The sequence below is a fragment of the Gekko japonicus genome, unplaced genomic scaffold (genome assembly GCF_001447785.1).
Source record: "Gekko japonicus isolate JY-2015 unplaced genomic scaffold, Gekko_japonicus_V1.1 scaffold1982, whole genome shotgun sequence".
In the NCBI taxonomy this organism is placed as follows: Eukaryota; Metazoa; Chordata; class Lepidosauria; order Squamata; family Gekkonidae; genus Gekko; species Gekko japonicus.
In genome coordinates, this window is record NW_015176035.1 from 223,260 (window position 1) to 238,007 (window position 14,748).

General features: G+C 52.0%; 1 protein-coding gene across 2 annotated transcripts in view; it reads right to left on the reverse strand.

Annotated features, from left to right (window-relative positions):
* LRGUK (leucine-rich repeats and guanylate kinase domain containing) overlaps positions 1-14,534 on the reverse strand; it is a 101,955-nt gene extending 87,421 nt beyond the window's left edge. For both annotated transcript variants that reach the window (XM_015426628.1, XM_015426629.1), the window contains exons 1-5: positions 14,191-14,534; positions 12,838-12,945; positions 10,001-10,082; positions 5,001-5,101; positions 1,973-2,054 (exon numbers count right to left, since the gene is read on the reverse strand). In XM_015426628.1, coding sequence (XP_015282114.1) covers positions 1,973-2,054; positions 5,001-5,101; positions 10,001-10,082; positions 12,838-12,945; positions 14,191-14,466 — 649 coding nt within the window. In that variant the 5' untranslated portion in view covers positions 14,467-14,534. The remainder of the gene's footprint in view (positions 1-1,972; positions 2,055-5,000; positions 5,102-10,000; positions 10,083-12,837; positions 12,946-14,190) is intronic.
* Positions 14,535-14,748: the final 214 nt, after the last annotated feature.

The following is a 14,748-nucleotide window of genomic DNA, read 5'->3' on the forward strand; positions in this document are numbered from 1 at the left end:
TGGAGGGCCAACAACAGGGCAGAGAGGCCGAGGCCTTCATAAGAACATCAGAAGAGCCCTGCTGGATCAGATCAGTGGAGGTCCATCTAGTCCAGCCTCCTGTCTCATACAGCAGCCAACAAGTTCCTCTGGAGGGCCAGAAACAGGGCAGAGAGGCCAAGGCCTTCCCCTGATAAAACATCAGAAGAGCCCTGCTGGATCAGACCAGTGAGAGTCCATCTAGTCCAGCCTCCTGTCTCATACAGCAGCCAACAAGTTCCTCTGGAGGGCCAGCAACAGGGCAGAGAGGCCGAGGCCTTCATAAGAACATCAGAAGAGCCCTGCTGGATCAGATCAGTGGAGGTCCATCTAGTCCAGCCTCCTGTCTCATACAGCAGCCAACAAGTTCCTCTGGAGGGCCAGAAACAGGGCAGAGAGGCCAAGGCCTTCATAAGAACATCAGAAGAGCCCTGCTGGATCAGACCAGTGAGGGACCATCTAGTCCAGCATCCTGTCTCACACAGGGGCCAACCAGTTCCTCTGGAGGGCCAACAACAGGGCAGAGAGGCCGAGGCCTTCATAAGAACATCAGAAGAGCCCTGCTGGATCAGACCAGTGAGGGTCCATCCAGTCCAGCCTCCTGTCTCACACGGTGGCCAAGCAGTTCCTCTGGAGGGCCAACAACAGGGCAGAGGCCAAGGCCCTCCCCTGATGTTGCCTCCTGGTACTGGGATTCAGAGGCTTCTTATATACTTATCGTGGAGTCTCATGTAGTTTTTAAAATTTCTGGTAGGTTAACAGAAAACAATAGAAATGTTTAGAAAATGTGGAGCTTCACCAGGCAGGGCAGGCCTTGCCCCGAGGTCTACCCCTGTAACCTTTCTTCATAGGTCAACTATGCGCTCTGGGCTGACTCATCTAGGGCTGCTTTCAGGTTTTGGGGGGGCCCTGGGCAGACAATACCCAGAGCGCCACACCCTCCTTTCCACTCCCAGACCTGCATGCCCCCCACTCACTCATGCATCCTTTTCCACTTGCGAGCCCTCCCGCCGCACATGCTCAGTTGCACCACCTTTCACTTACAACACTGGCCAACGTGTGCCGCTGCCGTTGCCGCCAGGAGCGCCGCCACTGTGTGCCACCCACATGCTGGGCAGTTGGGACTGGCCCGTACAAACAGGTGGCATGGGAGCAATGCTCCCTCTAAGCTGTGGAGTCTTGTGAGCAAAAATTCTACTGGCATTAAAGTTGTGAGCGAGTGATTCGGCTACTGCATAAATTAGTTTGCTCTGGAGCCGTCCTTCCTGAGCTAAGACAAAAAATGTGTGAGCTGGAGGCTAAAAAACTGTGAGCTAGCTCATTCTAACTCAGCTTAGAGGAAACACTGCATGGGAGGTGTGTGGGGGGGGAGGGTCAGGGCAGTGGGCCCCACCGGAAGTCCCGGGGCCCGGCAGCTGCCCCAACCTCGAGGTACGACGAGGCCATCCCTGAACTCACCCCAGCTCTTTTTCACCGGGTTCTTGTCTTGAGGATTGTACAAGAGCGGCTGATCCAGAGAGCGACTCGCTTGCCTTTGGGATTTGAGTTGGATTTCATCAGAATTAAACCAGGAAGGAAGGCTTGGCACGCGATGGAGTGGGCCCACGGCCCGTGAAAGCCCATGTCACGGTAGGCTAGTACCGTAAAGCGCCACGCGACTCCTTTGTTACTTTCGCTGTAGCCGGTTAGCATGGCCGCTCCTCTGGAAGATCGGTCCTTTGAGCGTCCCGTCGGATTTTAATCCGTTTTTATTAACCCACACCCCGAGCCCCCCCCGCCCCCGGATACGGCAGGCTGGGGGATTAGAAAGAGATCGATATTCGAAGGGTTTCAAAGCTGAGCTGGCTCATGGCACAAAAGCTCTGGGTGTTTGTTGAAAAGGCCCCACGGAGCTGAATTAAAGGCTCTTTACAGACTTCCCTCTAGAAACGCTGTTCTGCGAAAAAAAGGATACTGTCCAGGATGAGTTTTCTAAGTGACTGGTAGGCGGAAAGGTCTCGCATTGCTGGGATCTCGTTGCACGAAAAATTTGCTACCTGCACAGGAAGAGAGGAGGGGGAGACGCTTGAGACCTCCTAGTGCACGGTGTCCCCAACATGGTGCCCGGGGGCGCCAGGGCACATCTACACCTTTTTTGGTGCTCATCGGGTGCGTTTAGACGTGCCGTTTGATCTGGTGTTGTGAATAGAGATGTAAAATTTCCAGAAATTTTGAATCTCGAGAAAAACCTGGGTTTTGCCCCAATTTTTTTCGGGGGGAAACGGAAATTTTCGGAAAAATTGAAAAAAATGCTACATTAGCATTTCTTTTGTCTTTTCTAGATTGAAAGTAATTCTGTTACTTTAGGAACATAAAATATGACTATGGACATTTTTACTTGGCATAAAATGATCACAACTAGCATATTAAAAATGTAGTGTATCCAAACAATTATAACAAACAGAATACCCACCCACATGCAAAAACAAAACTGAAACTTTTTTATTTTCTTCTGACAATCGCACCTCCTAAAGGAAGAATTGCATCTTGTTCTTGCATTGGAGAGTTCAGTTTGTAACCTAGGACTTGCTTGTCCTCAGTGCACAGAAATTAGATAAATCTGATACCATATATATATATATATATTAGAAATGATTTGGAAAATATTTGAACACCTTGTCTTAAAATATTTTATTCATCATGTTAAAATAAAATGTTCCATAGTCAATTTTTTAATTTAATTTAATTTTTTTCTATTTTTCCATTTTTTTGAAAATTTTTTAAAAAGGCTTCAGGAAAAAAATGGAAAAAACCTGGTTTTCCCCCGAATTTTTCCTTTTTTTTTCCGGGCCTTCACATCTCTAGTTGTGACTGTTCAGCAACGGATTTTATATGCACGAGCCCACAGTCAACATCTGCCTCCCGTCCCCAGCCGTTGGTTTCCGGCTCAAAACCCCTTTAACCCGGAGTATTTTGTTACCAGGTCCCCAAGTGGTGTTTTCTCATTTCTCCCATTTAAAGCAACATTTCCCCCTGTGTGATCGCTCCTCCGGTGTCGAGCCACTTCCGGTTTAAACCTCCTCCCTGCTCAAAAGCTGGCCGAGGCTTCCGCTTTTCGCCCACCATTTTTTTAATGCGCCAGCGGAGTTGCGCATAGGCAGAGCTCCGCTACCGTATTTAGAAAACCGACATTTAAACAGTCACTTGTTTTAGAGTTTAGATGAGTTTGGGATCTCACGGAGGCCATTTTCGGGTCAAACGTTTAAAGGGAAGTCTTTTGTTAGAGGGGTTGGATTGATTCGCCCTGGTGGTTCTGCGCATGCGCCATGGTAGTTTCGCCCCCCCATTCTATGGATGAGTGCCTATGCACATGTGCAAACTGAGAAAAAAATTTAAAAACCCGCCAACACACGCTCCCGCGCGTCAGTAGTGTAGACGCCGGGGAGCGCCGTGACTGCACGGTGAGAGGGGTAAGTGTGATCGCGATTATCCAGAACCGGACCAGTTTAAACCGCTCTCAGCATGCCGTCTGAACACATCCACAGAGTGTTTTTAGGAACTGGGTAGGGCCGGTTAGGGCTTTTTATTGGCTGTGCGGTTTATTTAAAATGTTGCTTTGGCGGTGGCAGCCACCACACCACAAACACCTACACTATGCTACTGAGCATCAGCGGAGGCAATCATTTTGTGTCTGCCTCCACCTCCTGCAGCGGCCATTTTGTGGCGGCCATTTTGTTGTGGCGCCCACCATGCCATGTCAGAATTCCAAATGTACCCACAGGTTCCCAAAAGATTGGGCACCCCATCCTAGCGGCTGTTTTTCGCTTTACTGAGGAACCTTCTACCCAACTTGGCTCGACGCTCTAGCAATCGGCCTGAAAACTCTATGGTACCAGAATCCCTGAGTACCACAGAGATTTTAGGCTGGTTGCTAGAGCGTCACCCGGCGGCATGCGCGGCGTGATGACATCACTTCCGGGTGACGCCATCGCTTCGCGTGCAGGCAGAAGAACTCCTGGACGGGGGGGGGCACAGGACTCCCCCCGCTATTACGAAGGTAGGACCTGGCAACCCGAAACTCAGGGATTCTGGTGCGCGTGGCACCAATGTGCATATGTCGTTCTGCAGAAGACTGGATTCCCCCAATTTAATTCCAGAGACAACAGTGGTGGAATGGATGCAGGGTCCTTTCTTGACATCCATGTCTGCTTTTGATATTACCCGATTCTGCTATGTGGAAGCCGACTGGTTGAATAAAAATGGCTGTTACCGGTTTCATTTCCTGGGTCTTGCTAAGCTTCTGAACAATCGACCGCGAGTTCTAGTAATAAGCTGCAGCAAGGGCAAAACAAAGAGATCTTGCCCTGAGTATCAGTGCTCCCTCTAAGGCAGTGGTGGCGAACCTATGGCACGGGGGCCAGAGGTGGCACTCAGAGCCCTCTCTGTGGGCACGCATGCCATCGCCCCAGCCAGGCCCAGACCATCATTAAAAGTATCGAATTCTCTGCCAAATAGTTTTAAGTAAATGAAAGCATTTGGGATTGCTTTCCTTACTTTGTTTGGATCGTCTTAAGTTAATGTGTGAGTCGTTTTTTCTAAAGTAAAACCTCAGTATTCAGGTTAAATCGCCGTGTTGGCCCTTTGCGATAAATAAGTGGGTTTGGGGAAGTCGTTTGGGCACTCGGTCTCTAAAAGGTTCGCCATCACTGCTCTAAGGTGTGGTGTCTTGTGGGCAAAAATCCAACTTTGTCAGCCACTTCCATGAAAGTTGTGAGCGGGCGATTTGGCTGCTGCGTAAATTAGTCTGCCCTGGAGCCGTCCCTTCCTGAGCTAAGACAAGAAATGCGCGCGCTGGAGGCTAAGAAACTGGGAGCTGGCTCACACTAACTCAGCTTAGAGGGAACACGGGTTGTCATTAAGATTTTGTAATGCGTTGCCGAGCCAAACAGAAGCTAACTCCATCAAGGTGACACAAATCCCCTGAGCTGTGCTTTCTTCCTTACCTGGAGATTCTTAGGTGGCTTGAAGTCAAAGTATGTGGTCAGTTCGTTATGGGAAACATCCAAGTCCAGCAAGTAAGGCATGTGACTGACACAGGAGAGGCCTGGAGAAGAAGGAGAAAGACGGGCAGGAGAAAGAAGGCAAAACGGGCCAGAATTGATCTTCGTTTGAATACGGGTTGAAAATTTACTCCCAAAAGAAGAGCCCCCATCCCACCCTTCTATAAATTAATCGGAGGGAAGGGGGTGTCGTATCGCCTGATCTCATAAGGTCTCAGCAGCTACGCGGGGTTGGTACTTGGATGGGGGACCACCAAGGAAGGCTCTGCAGAGGAAGGCGATGGCCAACCACCTCTGCTTCTCGCTTGCCTGGAAAGGCCCTGGCTGGGGTCGCCGTAACTCAATTGTGACTTGACAGCATGTGTGCACGTATAAATGGGGCACATTTGCACCATTGTTTTCACTCCGTGTGATTATCCTGCAGGTCTCCCTAGTCTGCGAAAACCTTTCCCCCCCAGTAAATGGAACTTACTGAAAATTGTTTAGAAGCAGAGCTTTGTGGCTGGCACTACATTCTGCAGCTTTTCTGTACCTCCAGAGAGCTGTAATATCCTTAAGGTCCTATGTAAAACCCCCTGAACAGGTTAACTCGTTTTCTTTCCCCTTGCAACATCCAAAAGGGTTAGTTGTCATATTATTCCAAGGCTAGTAAGTCAAGGTGGAGTGCATGCTTGAAAACTGATCTCCCACATAAGAACATCAGAAGAACCCTGCTGGATCAGACCAGTGAGGGTCCATCTAGTCCAGCATCCTCTCTCACACAGTGGCCAATCCGTTCCTCTGGAGGGCCAACAACAGGGCAGAGAGACCGAGGCTGTCATAAGGACATCAGAAGAATCCTGCTGCATCAGATCAGTGGTCCATGTAGTCCAGCATCTTGTCTCACCTAGTGGCCAACCAGTTCCTCTGGTGAGCCAACAACTGGGTAGAGAGGTCGAGGCCTTCATAAGAACATCAGAATAGCCCTGCTGGATCAGATCAGTGGTCCATCTAGTCCAGCATCTTGTCTAACCCAGTGGCCAACCAGTTCCTCTGGACAGTCAACAACAGGGCAGGGAGGCCGAGGCCTTCCCCTTATAAGAACATCAGAAGAGCCCTGCTGGATCTGACCCGTGGTCCATCTAGTCCAGCATCCTCTCTCACACAATGGCCAACCAGTTCCTCTGGAGGTCCAGCAGCAGGACACAGAGGTCCAACAACTCAGCCTCTAATTGAACAACTGGCTGCAGCTGGCTCTAAGCCAAGAGGAAAGCAACAAGAGATCAGGTTACTGGCTGAGCAGAAGTCACATTCTACAGCTGAAACCAAACCAAAGCCTTGTAGTTCTGAAACAGTAAACAAGTTTTCAGAAGCCACTCCCAGGCCACTTGGCTCACCCACACCCTTGCAGCGCCGATGCAGTCAGAGGCGAGCTGAGTTGCAGGAAAGGGAGGAGGAGTGCAAGACTCGTGGCCCATCATCAGCTGTCAACTGACGAGATGGGTGAGTAGTTTCAGGATGACTGCCAAGGATGTGTGAAGACTTGGCTATAAAATCAGCCAGAAGAAACAGCAGTTTTGTGGACACAAGTACTGAACCACTGGAACCTTGTCCCTTGGATTGGACCTGACTATTGACTTTTCAGGAACCCCTGGAGTAGTTTCCCTCTTAGGCAGGGAAAGGTCTTTATCTGTTATCTGAGATCCCTACCTGGTGTTGCCAGGGACCTCAGGCCTTCTGCCCTACCGAGGGTTTGCCAGCCCCCAGGGCCAAGCGTGGGATCCCTCACTTTTGGGGGGTTCTCTCCATTACGGACCAGTTGGCCGGTGGGGGAAACCCTGCCCCTAGCTACGGACATGGCGGCGTGATGTCCCCGACACGATGTTACCCGGAAGTGATGTCATCACGTTGGGGGACATTGCACGGGGAGGCTCTGGCTTTTGGCCAAAACTCTATGGTTTGAGGGTGAATTCACTACTGAATTGCACCCAAAAACCAGAGAGTCACCCCCCCCCCGGCGTCACTGACGCGATGACATCATTTCTGGGTGGCGACATTGCACGTCGCCCCCCACCCCCAGAACGCCTCCCGGATCCACCACCAGATTGACGAGGGGAACCTGGCAACACTAGCCCTACCTCCAAGCCTGCTTCGCCCAGAAACAAAGCTCAATGGCCAGACTGATCCTTTGTACATCTCCTCTGCAACTTTTTATTTATTTATCCTGCCCCTTTTCCTAAGGAGTCTGTGGCGAATAAACACAAGAAGCTGCCTTGCACCAGATCAGACTGCTGGTCCATCAGAGTCAGTACTGTCTACTCTGGCCAGCAGAGGCTCTCCAAGGTCTCGGGCAGAGGTATTTCCCATCAGAGGTCTTTTCCTAGCAGAGGCCCATCAGTGGCTATTAGCCACAAGGCATAGATGGGAACTCTCAGTCTGGGGCAAGGGATGCTCTGTATTCTTGCTGCTTGGGGGGGGCAACAGTGGGAGGGCTTCTAGTCTCCTGGCCCCACTGGTGGACCTCCTGATGGCACCTGGTATTTCTGGCCACTGTGTGACACAGAGTGTTGGACTGGATGGGCCTGATCCAACATTGGCTTCACTTATGATCTTATGTCTGGGGCAAGTGATGCTCTGTATTCTTGGTGCCTGGAGGGGGGGCAACAGTGGGAGGGCTCCTAGTGTCCTGGCCCTACTGCTGGACCTCCTGGTGGCCCCTGGTGTTTTTGGCCACTGTGTGACACAGAGTGTTGGACTGGATGCACCATTGGCCTGATCTAACATTGGCTTCTCTTATGTTCTCATATGGAGCAGAGGTCCATCAGTGGCTCTTAGCCACAAGGTATAGATAGGAACTCTCGGTCTGGGGCAAGGGATGCTCTGTCTTCTTGGTGCTTGGGGGGGGGGTCAACAGTAGGAGGGCTTCTAGTGTCATGGCCCCACTGCTGGACCTCCTGATGGCCCCTGGTGTTTTTGGCCACTGTGTGACAGAGTGCTGGACTGGATGGGCCACTGGCTTGATCCAGCATTGGCTTCTCTTATGTTCTCATATGGAGCAGAGGTCCATCAGTGGCTATTAGCCACAAGGTATAGAAAGGAGCTCTCTGTCTGGGGCAAAGGATGCTCTGTATTCTTGGTGCTTGGGTTGGGGTGTCTGTGTGGGGGCCCCCCCGAATTAAAAAATCCTGGCTACGAGCCTGGGGTGGACTCTAGGGAATTATACCCCACTAAGGTCCCTCCCCTCCCCAAGCGCCTTCCCAAATTAGGAATTTCCCATCCTGCAGTTGGTAATTTTCCCCCACAGACCATTTGCCACAGTGGTCAACTGGATGTCCCCCAGAAGACCCACATCAGGGTCACAGAGCCAGACCAAGGTCTCCCCGGGAACTGGCATTCAGGGGTAAACTACCTTTGAACGTGGAGGTGCTGTATGGCCTAGGGGTGCCAAAAGCCCTGAGGTCAACCCTTGTGGCTCACAGGTATTGAGGGACCACGAATGTGTCTAACCCTCTTTTCAAGGGATTTAAGTTGATATTTTATTTATTTATTTATTTATTTATTTATTGCACATATAACCCACCCTATCCCAGTGAGCTCGGGGGTGAAATTTCAGTGTATCTGAAGGAGCATGCGTGCACACGAAAGCGTACACCTTGAATAAAACTTTGTTGGCCTTAACAGTGCCCCTGGACCCGAACTTTGCTCTGATTCTTACAAACTTTCAGGGTTGCTGGGTTCTGCAAGTGTCATCCCTTCAGTCGTGAAAGGGTTAAGCTGCAGTTTCTGTAAGCTACTACTAGCAGGTTTAGCACAGAACCAATCGGGTGCAGAGTAGATTCTTCCCACCAGAAAGGGGGAGGTCTTATTCTTAACGGGGCGACCTTAACATTGGAGTATTGGCTAATCAATATATTGGAGATAGTACATGCTATTCTGTGCGTACACAAGGGGTGGAGCATTGGGGGGAAACTTCCATTCCTTCGTTCCCTGGGGTCAGTGACGGAACAAAGAAAAAACATGGAGCGGATGAGAACTAGAAAGATGAGTTGGTTAGACTGCTGTTGTTTTCTTTCCAGGCTCGATGGCCCTCTGACAGCAATGCTGATTCTGTGAACTGAGGCAGATCATGAGAGGGGGGGCAGGAAAGGGTTGCCTCAGTGCTTAGTTCCTGTGGCCCTTTCTTACACACCCGGGGAAATGCTGATTGCCACGTTGGGGTCAGGAAGCATTTTTTCTCCAGGCCAGTTTGGCTGGAGATCTTGGAGATTTTTTGTCATCTTCTGGGCATGGAACAGGTGTCACTGGAGGTGTGTGTGGAGGGGGAGATATTTGTGAATTTCCTGCATTGTGCAGGGAGCTGCACTAGATGACCCTGGAGGTCCCTTCCAACCCTATGATTCTACGATTCTATAATCCTTTCCTTAATTTTGAAGTAAACTTTTCCTTAGAAGTTAAACACACATGTGTCTGTGTGGAGTTATTCCGCCGCACTTTGTTGACTCTGATAAATATCCAACATGGGTATTTCCAACATGGGTATTTCCTTAACTGATGCAGTTAAGGAAAGAGTTCTGCGATGACCTTGGAGCACCTGCGTCAGCTGCTGCAGACAGTCTCGGGGCTCCGCAAACCGTCGGACTGACTCCGTCCAAGACGTCTCCTAATGTCTAACCCAAGCTCCGGAGCTGACATGCCTGTTTGCATTTTATTTCCAGATAATAAAGCGGACAATAATCTTTATGTTCTACTTTCTGAGCATTTGTCATTATGGCTTTCTGTATGGGCTCGAGGGGGGCACTCCTATATTTCTCCACGATAGCCGGCCTATTCTGCCGAGCCGCGGAAGCGAAGCCGCGAATTGCTTTCTCGCAATAAGAGAGCTGCCCTGGTTGGCTGCCTTCCCCTCACCTTAATTTGAAAGGGCATTTACGACCAAGAAATTTACAGGAGCGACGGCCACATACCAGTAATTCTGTTGTGGGAGAGATCCAGCTTCTCGAGGTGAATGTATTTGGAGAGGACGCTGACATCGCTTAGCAAGCGGTCCTGCGGGAAGAGAAAGCGAGGGCATAACTGGTCCTCCTCTCGAGGAGGCACCAGGCACAAGGCAAAAGATAATCCCAGGCCGGTCTGCTAAGAAAGGGCCAAACTCTCCCAACTATTACATCGGCATGGAATTAGAGCCAATTTGGTGTAGTGGTTAGGAGCACTGACTGTAATCTGGGAGAACTGGGTTAGATTCCCCACTCTTCCACATGCAGCTGCTGGTGTGACCTTGGGTCACTTACAAGCTCTCTCAGAGCTGTTCTCTCAGAAGCAGTCCTCGAAAGAGCTCTCTCAGCCCCACCTAGCTCACAGGGTGTCTGTCGTGTGGAGGGGAAGGGAAAGGGATTGTAAATTGCTCTGAGACTCCTTTGGGTAGTGAAGGGTGGGGTATAAAGCCAATCTCTTTTTCTTTTCTTGGCAGCTTGAGAGAGCCAGTTTGGTGTAGTGGTTAGGAGCAAGGACTCTAATCTGGGAGAACCGGGTTTGATTCCCCACTCTTCCACATGCAGCTGCTGGTGTGACCTTGAGTCAGTCACAAATTCTCTCAGAGCTGTTCGCTCAGGAGCAGTCCTCAAAAGAGCTCTCTCAGGCCCACCTACCTCTCAAGGTGTCTGTTGTGAGGAGGGGAGGGGGAAGAAGAAGAAGAAGAGAAGAGGAGATTGGATTTATACCCCGCCCTTCACTACCGAAAGGAGTCTCAGAGGGGCTTACAAACTCCTTTCCCTTCCCCTCCCCACAACAGACACCCTGTGAGGCAGGTGGGGCTGAGAGAGCTCTGACAGGAACTGCTCTTTTTCAAGAACAGCTCTTATCAGAACTATGGCTTGCCCAAGGTCATCCAGCCAGGTGCAAGTGGAGGAGTGGGGAATCAAACCCGGTTCTCCCAGACCAGAGTCTGTGCACTTAACCACTACACCAAACTGTAAGCCACTCTGAGACTCTGAGTGAAGGGCAGGGTATAAATCCAATCTCTTCTCTCTTCTTCATTTCTTGCTTTATTCCCTGCCTTTCTCTCCATGGGGACCCAAAGAGACTCACGTCATCGCCCTCTCTTCCATTTTCTCCTCACAACCACCTTGTGAGGTAGGTTAGGCTGAGAGCACGTGACTGGCCCGAGGACACCCAGCGAGCTTCCGTGGCTTAAATAGGGATTCAGACCTGGATCTCCCAGGTCCTAATCCAACACTCTAACCACTATGCCGTGCTGGCTCACACTGGAATGGGCTGCTGCTAGTTCAATCATTTCTATGCAATTGTTATTTATTTATTTGATTTATAGCCCACACTCCCCTCAATGGGCTCAGGGCGGGTTCCAACAGTATAAAATATGATACAATTAAAACCACATTACAACACAAGACAAATAACATAACACATATGTGCCATACAACTCTAATAAAAACCAGGTATTCTCAGTGGTCGATGGTATTAAGATTTAAAGTTATTTAGGTAAAGGTAAAGGTCTCCCTTGCTCGAAAGCCAGTCGAGTCCGACTCTAGGGTTGCAGTGCTCATCTCCGTTTCAAAGCCGAAGAACCAGCGCTGTCCAAAGACGTTTCATGTGGCTGCCATGACTAAACACCTGTGGAGTCTTGTGAGCAAGAATTCTACTTTATGAGCAACTGGCATTAAAGTAGTTCTACTTTATGAGCAACTGGCATTAAAGTAGTCAGCAAGCGATTTGGCTACTGCATACATTAATGTGCCCTGGAGCCCCATCCTTCCTGAGCCGAGACAAAAATGTGCGAGCCGGAGGCTAAACAACTGTGAGCTAGCTCACACTCACTCAGCTTAGAGGGAACGCCGCGGATCACTAGGCTTGGGGGTCCTGCTCATCCATGGAACCCAGTACTGAACAGTCAGTATTGTCTACTCAAGCTGACAGTGGCTCTCCAGGGTCTCAGGTGGAGGTCTTTCACATCACCAATTAACTGGGGATCCTGGGGATTGAACCTGGGACCTAGATGTCCTATCACTGAGCCATGGCCCCTCCCCTCACTGGAACTTTCAAACCACGGTCATTTCGTAGAAAAAGAGGTGCAGGAGCTCATTAGCATAACTTATTTCCAAATGCCATGCCCCCTGGCATCACTGGAAGTGTGTCAGAAGGCAACACCCACCGCTCAGGCTCCACTGGACTCTTTTGGATTGCTAGCTATTGGGGGGGGGGGAACGTGCAGATCTGTCCTCGCAGCGGAGGGAGAGCTTGTACCTGAAGGCGGGCCGGGGGGGGGGCTCTGCAACTTACCTGGCTGCTTCTTGCTCTGACTGAGGGCTGCTGGGAGCAGGGGGCGGGGCTTGTTGCATGTGCCCGCCTCCTGGGCTCCTTACTGCCGGAGCTCCGCTCCTGTGCGCTCCCGCAGGAAATGACCCCTGTTTCAAACAAAGCTGCCTTATACTGAATCAGATCCTTGATCTACCAAGGTCAGTGTTGTCTACTCAAACTAGCAGTGACTCTCCAGGGACTCAGGTGGAGGTCTTTCACATCACCCGTTAACTGGAGATGCCGGGGATTGAACCTGGGACCTTCTGCATATCAAGCAGCTGCACTACCGCTGAGCCACGGCCCCTCCCCATAGACACACAGCACACTCTACTGGAATAATATCACAGCTGGGATGCAAACACAAGGTCACCACGATCAGGTGCTCTAGCAGAAGGGACATCAAGAATTCCCTGTCTCCAAATGAGGCCATGCTGAGGTTTCGAGCAGGAAGGGGCACAGATCAGCGGCAGGACTGCAAAAGACAACTCACGGTCAGCGAGAGATTGAGGTAGACATGTTCTGTGCCAGGGGCTGAACGGCCCAGGTTGTGCAGGGCTCCGGCGACAGTGTCTTCGTCCAGCACGCCATCAAATTCCTCCTGAGGGCGAGAGACAGAGGCACAGCTCAGTGGTGCTAAAACAGTCAAAGCGGGTAGATCTGCCTGGTCGTTTGGTGTAGCCACTTTGGTGTAGTGGTTAAGTGCGCGGACTCTGATCTGGGAGAACCGGGTTTGATTCCCCACTCCTCCACTTGCAGCTGCTGATGTGACCTTGGGCAAGCCATAGTTCTATCAGAGCTGTTCTTGAAAGAGCAGTCCACGAAAGAGCTCTCTCGGCCCCGCTGACCTCACAGGGTGTCTGTGGTGGGGAGGGGAAGGGAAAGGAGATTGTCAGCCGCTCTGAGACTTTGAGTGAAGGACAGGGTAGAAACCCAATCTCCTCCTCCTCCTCCTTATAGATGCAGAGGGCCGTGGACCTGGATGGCCCAGGCTAGCCGAACTCGTCACATCTCAGAAGCTAAGCAGGGTCGTCCCTTAGCATTTGTCAGAAGCTAAGCAGGGTCGGCCCTTAGCATTCGGATGGGAGGCCATCAAGAAAGCCCAGGGTTGCTACGCAGAGGCAGGCAATGGGACACCACCTTGTATAGAAATATTGATTTCTAAAGGGTTCATGCCTTCCCCTGGGACATCTTTCTGATCCCATGCTTCCTGTTGCCAGGAAACATGGCATTTGGTCAGAGCAGCTCAATGGCCATGCCATAAAAACAACACTCCCGTGATCTCCCGTGCAGCGGCGCCTCTTCTCCAACAGCCCCATTCCTTTCCCGTAACGATTGGAGTACCGCCCGCACCCCGAAAAACAACACTCCCGTAATCTCCCTTGCAGCGGCGCCTAAACTTCAACGGCCCCATTCCTTCCCGTAATGATTGGAGTACCACCCGCACCCCGAAAAACAACACTCCCCTAATCTCCCGTGCAGCGGCGCCTCTTCTCCAACAGCCCCATTCCTTTCCCGTAACGATTGGAGTACCGCCCGCACCCCGAAAAACAACACTCCCGTAATCTTCCTTACAGCGGCGCCCCTTCTCCAACAGCCCCATTCCTTCCCGTAATGACTGGACTGGCGCCCGCACCCCGAAAAACAACACTCCCGTAATCTCCCTTGCAGCGGCGCCCCTTCTCCAGGACACCCCCCCCCCGCTCCCTTCCCGTAATGACGGGACTAGCGCACCGCCAAAACGCCGCGCTCCCGTAATCCTCCCTGTAGCGGGGCCTCGCCACCCCCGACCCCCGCGCTCCCGTAATTCTCCTTGTCGCGGCGCACAGCCGGCCCGGCCCCTCACCTCCATGGGCTCGGGCTCGGGCTCCGGCTCGGACTCGGTGGACTCCTCCTCGCCCTCCTCCTCCTCCTCCTCCTCGGAGACCGGGCCGGGCCGCTCCGCCTCCTCCAGCTCCTTGGGGAGGTCGTCATCCTGGCGGCCGACGAGGAGGGAGGAGAAGGTGACGAAGGGGGCCGTCATCCACGAGCGCTGCCGGGAGGCCTGGTCGCCCAGGTCCCGCCACGTCAGCGTCTTGGTCGGCGAGAGGCCGCCGCCGCCGCCGGGCTGCTGCTGCTGCATGGCGCCAGAGACAGGGGGCTCCCCGCCGCCGCCCCTCAGGGGACCCCGGGCCGCGCCATCCTGTTGAGTACCCGTTGCCCGGCAACGAGGAGGGCCGGGGCGGCGCCGCGGGGCATGCCGGGATACTCCGCCACCCCCGACGGAAAAAGGCGTCCCGCGGTGCACGATGGGGGCTGTAGTCCCGCCTGTCTCCGCGGGCCCCCGCGCTCTCTTTCCTCCTTTTCTCTCAGGCGACGGCCCTCTCGTAGAGAAAGGAGCGTGGTTCGTCTTTCTGCTTCTCTT